Here is an 8,681-nt window from a genome sequence, read left to right on the forward strand (position 1 = left end):
AAACTTTTAATAGATTAACAGAGAATTAATTTTTGAAGTTGGTCTTTAATTCTGTCATTATTGTTTTGCAAATTTGTAGAGTTTCACAAAAAGTTTTCTATTTTGGTGTAGGCGAGCTCGAATGAAGACGACTTGATTCTATAGAAAATAGAATCTTAAGTCTACAGCATATCCAAAAATCAAAGTTAAATTTAAGAAAAATGATTTCGCTGTAAAACTTAAAGAAAACATTTTTCAAAACTCTCTTCCAATTTCAAATTACAATGATTTTTGTTGAAAAAATTAATTTATTTTGTCCCTAACCTCAACCAGCCACCCCCCTCCCCCCCAAATAAAATTAAAAATAAAANCCCCCCACACACAAAAAAAATAAATTAAGTTTTAAAAAATTATTTTCCACTCTAGTAAAAATAAAAGATATTTCTCAAAAATATTTTTCATTCATAAATCAAACACTAAAAATATTTTCTACTCACCCACAAACAAATGATAAAATAATTAAAAAATCTACTCTTTTTAAAAAAAAAAGATTTCTAGGAAAATATTTTCCTTCATACCAAACACACCCTAAGAAACTTGAAATTCATAGTAAAGTGGTGAAGATAGGTAGAGTCCATCAATTAAGAACCCCTAAAACAAAATATAAGGTCATTGCTCCACACTTCTTCTCAAATTTGGTGTTATTAAAATATGTTGAAGTCTTGTAGACACTAAGTTTGGACATAAGATATTCATGTTGTACTCAGGCCGGTCTCAACAAATTTGGGGCATACAGTCAAACTTCATAGGGAGATTTTTTTTCGTTGACATATATAAATTGAATAATTATAGCATACTCAGTGTAATCTTACAAATGAGGTTTGGAAAGGAAGAATATACGTGAAAAATATGAAGTAAAAATGCAAATAATGTAAATTTTCAATGAAAAATCTACAATATAAAGTTAGAATAATAAAGCTTGACTAACTAATTTTTTTTTATAAAAAATATGATGATATCGACATAGTGTTGTGCTGAATTTGATAACTTGATGTGATAATATTAAAACAATGTTGATTAGTTTTAGTGCTTGAAATTTGAAGGAAGGCACCAAAAAACAAACGCATAATACATATATTAGACCCTAAACTTGACTTCAAATTTTAGCTTTGATCTTCAACTTTCATAATGCACAAATAGACACTTTTACTATCCAACTTTTAAATAAATAAACACATGAGTCCTACATGACATAATACACATAGGACAAAAAATGACATGTAGGATGACATGTAGGACATGTGTGTCTATTTGTTCAACTTTATACAAGTTTAAGTGTATTTGTGCACATCCAAAGTTGAAGGGCATAAATATGATTTGAAGCCAAGTTAAAGGGCACATTTATGTATTATGCCAAAACAAATGTAACCTTTTTATAAACACAAAAGATTTTGTGTAGAATATTTGGACGTTTGAGAGACTTTATTAGAATATTTAATAATAAGAGAATAATAATAGTAAAAGGGGAATAAAATTAAATAAATATAAGAAATTGTTGGTTCATGATAATCGTCAGAATATAAATGAGCTAGAACAATAAAATAGATAGCCACATAAGAAACTAGAAAGGATATTACAATTAACTAAACACTCTTCCATTTCTCAATTATTGCAATGATCTCTATATTAAATGAGATAAAAAAAAATATTACATTTTCTATTCAAAAAGTTCTTTTCAAGTTTATCAATACATGAGATTTCTATCACATCAAGTCTCCTCTAAACAATTTCAAAAATTTGATATTAGTTGCTCTAAATGGTTGAGTCTTTAGATGCATTAATGATTCATGTTTGTGGTACCTTAATTTTTATATTTGAGCTTTGAACATGAAAAAGAAGAAGAAGGTGGAGGAACAAAACAAGGAAGAAATAAGGAAGAAGAATAAGTCATTAGTTGCTAGAAGAAGAAAAATTACTTTTGACTTATTTTTATTATTTTAATTTTAAAACATGTACTTAAAAATATTTTTTTATTTTAACCAAATAATTTAAAAGTATTTAAAAATTATCTTGACTTAAAAACATCTACAATAAGTCACTTCAGAATATTTAGAAGAATGTTGAAAAAATTGCAATTGAAAACCAAAGAACATTTTAGCTTCCCTTCATATAGTAGTAACACGTTTACATAAAATGGGAGGGAGGGAAAAGCTCAACTGACAAACGAACAAATATGTATATGATCCACAATCCTCATCACACAAACATTCCTCAAACTAATGAATGTATATATATGTAGATGTGATTAGAATGTGAATCTTTTATTGATCAAATAATAATAATAATAATAATGGGGATCTTACGTGCAATTCTGAAGCATCCTGAAGATATTTATCCATTATTGAAGCTGAAGGTAGCGGCACAATATGCCGAAAAACAGATCCCTTCACAGCCACATTGGGCCTTTTGTTACATCATGCTTCACAAGGTCTCTCGTAGCTTTTCTCTCGTCATTCAACAGCTTCCTGTCGAGCTTCGTGATGCTGTAAGATTATTTTCCCCTTAAATTCAATCATCCACTTCCTATATACATGGCCAATATAATAACATGGAAAAAATAAGACTCAAAATTCCTTTTAAACTATGCCAAATTGCCCTTTGTTAATAGTTTGGTTCAAAAATGTATTTATTGTTAATAATTTGGCTCAAAAATGCGCCTACTGTTATTTGATTGAACATTCCTTGTTCAAGTTCGCATGGTTTAAGAGCATTTTTGTTCAATTTCGTATCTTGTGGAGCGCGTTGAAATTTTATGCACATTCTAATAATGTTTAGAGGATTGATGATATTATGACTATTTAGAAAGTAATGCTAATGTATTTGGATTTCGGATCATCTACAACTAATTCCATTTTTTACAATTAAAATTTTGGTAGTATAAGTTGCAACTTTTCTCATCCAGATGGAATGTTAGTCAATCATCATGTATGTTTAATCTTGACACAGAGAAATCATATTTTCTTCAGTTTACAGATTTGGATTTTCGAACAATTACGAAAAATGTTGAGGAACTATATATTTTCTTGCTTCTTCTTAGTTTATCAGAATGAAGCTCCAAATTTGAATTGTTTCATTGATAGGTCTAGAAAAATATGTTTTCCTATGATGTTACTACTATTATTGTGAAGGTGATTTCTTATAATTTCTGTCTATCTTTGCAGATATGCATTTTCTATTTGGTTCTGCGAGCGCTTGACACTGTCGGTATGTTCAATTACTGAGCTTTGAATGCAGATAAACAAGTTGGTTAACACAACTTGACTGATATTTAAGTGCATTCTTTTTCTTGGAGTCTTGTTACTTATTCACATTTTGATGTTCATAATCTGGACAGAGGATGATACCAGTGTAGCGACAGAGGTGAAAGTTCCTATTTTAATGTCCTTCCATCGACATGTTTATGATCGTGAATGGCATTTTTCATGTGAGTCTTCTGACTTTAAGCGGTCGTCTTCCATTAAGACATTGTTAATATTGTTTGTCCTCTCATCGCCCCGAACTCTCGCCCAAAAAAGTAAATTAAAAAGGAAAAAATGGAGAAGCAAGATATTATATAGATTTCTGTAGTTTACTGCAGCTTCTTTATCTAAATAGTGGCTTCTCTTTCCTTTTGTTTCATTTTTTCCTTCAGCACCTTACACTGTACTCATGAATTCTTTTTCGAATATAATTTCGTAGTATTATAAACTGGTTTGCTAATCCCAATTTTCATATATTAGGCGGTACAAAGGACTACAAGGTTCTTATGGATCAATTCCATCATGTTTCAACTGCTTTTCTGGAGTTAGGGAAACAGTGAGTTTGTACCTAGCAACGGCTGCTTTTGACTTTTGCTGTTCGATATGATTATTAACCAGCAATGCTTAATGAGTACTTCATTTGCCAAGTTGATATTTTGCTCAATACATGAGAAACAAGCTATAAATATGTAGTTTTTGTTCCTCGACTGTTCAAACTAGTTTTGAAAAGGAGAATCGAGAGCATTTATGTATGATGTTATATCGACGTGATATGTCTGTAGTTGAATCTGAAATAGTGTAGTTTTCTCATTCTACAAACTGGTGGTATGTGCTGAATGTCGTGATCGTAGTTTATGAATGAGTGTTATGTTCTTATAATGTTGCAGATACAAGGAAGCAATCGAGGACATTACCATGAGGATGGGTGCAGGAATGGCAAAGTTTATATACAAGGAGGTATGCAATAAGTACTATATATAAATGAGAAAGGATCAAAGTTATAACCTTTATACTTGTTTCCATTTTGTGTTAATATGAATTGCCTTGATCTCTCAAGCTTTCCTGTTTCATGTCATTTCCTTTCTCGGCCACCGTTAACCAAAAATATGAAGGTGGTTTTAGTTTCACTAAAATGTATTTATACGAGTTACTCACTAGTATTCTATCTTCGGCAGGTTGAATCAATTGATGATTATGATGAATATTGTCACCATGTAGCTGGGCTAGTTGGATTAGGCTTATCAAAACTTTTCCATGCCTCTGGAAAAGAAGATGTAGCTTCAGATTCTCTCTGCAACTCCATGGGATTATTTCTTCAGGTGTTGATCGTAACATGTATGGCAGCCACCCGTAAAGTAATCATCTTTGAGTGTTTTTTGCAGTAACTACAATGTTTGCAATATACTGCAGAAAACAAATATCATTAGAGATTATCTAGAAGACATAAATGAAGTACCCAAATGTCGTATGTTTTGGCCTCGTCAGATTTGGAGTAAATATGTTGACAAGCTCGAGGTAATTTTATTCAACTCACATATTAGTCAATTTCATGATACTGAATTACCTGGAATACATCATAGTAGACACTGATGTTTTTTTCGAATATCGGATTCATTATTTTTTGACTGTGCCTCAGGACTTGAAGTATGAAGAGAACTCTGTCAAGGCAGTGCAATGCCTGAATGAAATGGTCACTAATGCTTTGTCACATATAGAAGATTGTTTGACTTTCTTGTCTACACTGCGGGATCCTGCTATCTTTCGATTCTGTGCTATTCCACAGGTCTTTTCATTTTCTTTTAGCTCTTGTTCTTGACATCTGTCACAAAACTTGTGTCTCAGATTGTAATGTGCACCTGTGTTTGGTAATCTGTTAAAAAATACTAACAGGAAATCTAAGAAATTTGCTGAAGCCGGTGGCTGAGGCAGGAATTCTAACAAGAGGATTAAAAAACTGAAAAAAAAATGCTATACCTAAAAGCTTCCCTATGTTGAGGGGATTCAATGGTTTATATATGTACCAAAAGAAATTGTTTTTACCATTTTTCTGAAAGTGTGCATTGCCTAAGTATTTTCTTACGTTATCAGGTCATGGCAATTGGGACCCTGGCAAAGTGCTATAACAACATTGAAGTCTTCAGAGGAGTTGTAAAAATGAGACGTGGTTAGAACACATGTCATGCTACTTCATACGCTATTTGTTTACCATTTCTGTTTTATGATTGATCTGATCCCTGAAAGTCTGCAAATTTGTTAATGCTTTCCTTCAACTTTTGTAGCCTCACTCTCATTTAACTTTGTTGCCATCTTCTCCTTACCATCATACTGGCAGTTATTAAGATGCTTAGGTTCTTCTTTTTAGGTCTCACCGCCCAGGTTATTGATCGGACCAGGAACATGGCAGATGTCTACGGTGCTTTCTTCGACTTCTCGTGTATTCTGAAATCCAAGGTATGATACTTTCTTATTCTTGTAGTCACTAGTCACTTGCTCATTTTGAGGGTTACATTGTTATTTTTCTACATAATTCTCCCATGTGTTGTGTGCTTGTCTATTTGTTCATATTTCTGTGTAAGTACTCGCACATAGTATGTTTTTCATGTTCGGTTGTGTCGTTATGGATATACCGGTGTAATATCGCACATAGTAGTATGTTTCTGTTAGACCCTCAGGTCAAAGAAAAGAATATCAATACGGAAATAACACAAGTGAAGAAACATGACAAAATATTCCGAAAGAAAAAGGAATAGTAACTACAACAAAAATACTGCGATATCAAAGTTCAAGAGACAGTAGATAGAAGAAAAAATCGACGAACAAGAAAGTACATGAGAAATACTATGACTATAAGTATGAAAGGCTAATGCAAGACAACACTCTACTATCCACTAACCTTCTTCCCTAATTTGTGTCCTCCATAACCTCTTACCTAAAGCCATGTCCTCGGTAAGCTGTAACTGTGTCATGTCCTGTCTAATCATGTTAATCAGATCATATAGGTGCAAATCCAATACAAAAACAATTTCCACGAAGGATGCAGTCATATTTGAAGATGTCATAAAAATACTGAAACAAGCACAAATGACAAAATACTACAGCTTGTGCAAATTTATTAGGTATCTGGTAGTTGAAGAAAACCCAAAATAAGGCCAGTCTCTCTGTTATTTTCATCAAAGTGGTTAACATCTAGTTTATGGTCCATCAGAGAAGTTTACATCCACGCAACATTGTTCATTTCATAATTATATGAATAAGCTACTTAAATGAGAAACCTTTTAAACAATCTTATCACAAATTATATGGGCTGATATCGATGTTATGTTCGTTTAGTATTTAAAATCATATCGATGGTCAATAAGCTATATATGCACCATCTTCTTCAATTTCTTCCAAATATTTGTCAAAGTTCCATTTCGTAGTGAAAAGTGAAAACTTCTGCTAGTTAATCAACTAGATCGGTTGAACGTTTTAGGTAGAGTTTAAAGATCCACATGTGGCAAAAACTTTAAAGAGGCTTGAAGTGATCTTGAGAACTTGCAAAAACTCGGGAACCTTGAACAAAAGGTATGTTACATATTTTTCCGAAGTTTTTATGAATATCAGCTAATGCACCTGCCAATGATCACCAGGAAATCTTTCGTAATCAAGAGTGGACCTAATTACAATTCAACTTTCGTGAGTCTTTAGCTGTTGTTTTCTTCATGCTTTAGATACGATTTCCCTAAATACAGTGAATATTTTCTTATCCTCTGAAATATATTGCAGGTTGTTGTCCTTGTTGTCTTAGTGGCTATCCTTCTAGGATACCAATCTGGAAACCGGATTTAGACCATATGTAAGTATTATCATAACAACATCCTTGCCAAAATGCCTAATAGTTAGATGCATTCCATCCTAACATGATACAGAGTTTCTTTTATTATGTCCCGTGACTTTAACCAACTTGTTTGGGATTGAAGTATTCCTTTCGTATGCACCTATGTTTTGAAAGACCATACTATCTAATCTTCTATTATATAATAAGCGTCTAGATCATGTTATGAAGTACGTTCCTAGTCTTTTGTACCTTAGAGGTGATTCATGCTACGAGCTTCTCTTATGACCAGGAGGTTAATTCCTTTCTCTCTTTTTTTTTCACATGCTATTTACATGATATATCGGATTGTATTGGTAAACTTGATCAAAACCTCAATATTCCACCCAAGCTAGAAACAATTCACACATAGATATAGTTAAAGAAGTTCTACTACAGCTATAGATCACAACTTCTAAGTAGATCATAGAGGACTTTCATATAAACTATATATGCCTAAGGTCATAGTTACTGAGTGTTCAATGAAACCACATGTTTTTATAAACAATTACAAATTCTTTAGATTAACAACTAGCATACCATGGAGCACAATGATTGTTTTAGTTTGTTATTTTGCCTTTTGGTAGTATGGTTAGAGTTTTACCTTGATTTTCTTACCTCATATAAAATTTGTTTTTCTTTTGAAGGAAAATCAAAGTATTATCATAAATGCTTTAACTTTTCTAGAAAGAAAAATATAATTTTCTTTAATATTTGATTTAGTCTTTCTTTAGTGAAAAAGTTTGGAGATCTATAAATTTAAAAATCCCTATTCTCATACCATAACACAATAGAATCCACAAAATAGTCATTTAGACACTTTTATTTATGGATAGATTTTCTCTCTATAGTTTCGATGCTTTTAATTAGTTTTTAATTATGCAGGCTTATTGGTCATAACATATCTTTAATATAGTTCTATGTGTCGCCTAATTTATTGACATATGATTTACAATTGTAAGCTTCTGTATGACACACTAATCACTTTCGAACCCAACAATAACTGGGGTAGTCGATCACGTTGAGGAAATAGGTGTTTGCTATATATTTTGTTCATTTTCATTTTGCAGGACAGATTTTCGACGAAAGTCCGGTAAAAAAAGAGATGGTGTAAGCTCTTGGACGAGTGTGTGTTAGCTGCAGATTTTGTCCTCTGTAACTTAGGAGTCATTTGGTTTAGAAAGATGTTATACTTAGATTGTAATACAAGAATTGATAATGCAGAAATTAATAATACAAAGTTAGTTGTAAATTGTACTACATTGTCATCCGAATCTTCAGTCTTTTGCTAGTGGTGGAAGCAAGTTGTTATTCATTTATTGTAAAGACTAGGTGGTTATGGACATTGCTAGATGTTATCTCCTGTATTCAGATTAGCAAACAATATATAATAAAAGATGAAAAGAAAAATAAAGAGAACTATCCGAGTGCACATAATCCACTGTGCGTCCTTAAGAAATTTAATCCCATCAATGATAAGGGAAAGTAGAATTTAATTTTTATTTCCTTAAATATTTTTGAAGAAGTCATCCAACTTTAACTAGTCAATA

General features: G+C 32.0%; 1 protein-coding gene across 2 annotated transcripts; it reads left to right on the plus strand.

Moving 5' to 3' along the window:
- The first annotated feature begins 2,123 nt into the window (after positions 1 to 2,123).
- LOC107001821 (squalene synthase-like) lies at positions 2,124 to 8,474 on the plus strand. Of its 2 annotated transcripts, none has more exons than XM_027912261.1 (14): positions 2,124 to 2,524; positions 3,201 to 3,243; positions 3,374 to 3,463; positions 3,759 to 3,834; positions 4,166 to 4,235; positions 4,454 to 4,597; positions 4,689 to 4,793; positions 4,915 to 5,061; positions 5,367 to 5,442; positions 5,641 to 5,729; positions 6,751 to 6,842; positions 6,908 to 6,953; positions 7,044 to 7,113; positions 8,207 to 8,474. In XM_027912261.1, the coding sequence occupies exons 1-13, from the start codon at positions 2,330 to 2,332 to the stop codon at positions 7,104 to 7,106; spliced, it is 1,236 nt and encodes a 411-aa protein (XP_027768062.1). In that variant the 5' UTR covers positions 2,124 to 2,329; the 3' UTR covers positions 7,107 to 7,113; positions 8,207 to 8,474. The 2 variants fall into 2 exon arrangements, with proteins under 2 accessions (XP_027768062.1, XP_015055267.1); XM_015199781.2 differs by having other exon boundaries at positions 2,125 to 2,524; positions 8,202 to 8,474.
- Positions 8,475 to 8,681: the final 207 nt, after the last annotated feature.

Source organism: Solanum pennellii, chromosome 10, assembly GCF_001406875.1.
Source record: "Solanum pennellii chromosome 10, SPENNV200".
Lineage (NCBI taxonomy): Eukaryota > Viridiplantae > Streptophyta > Magnoliopsida > Solanales > Solanaceae > Solanum > Solanum pennellii.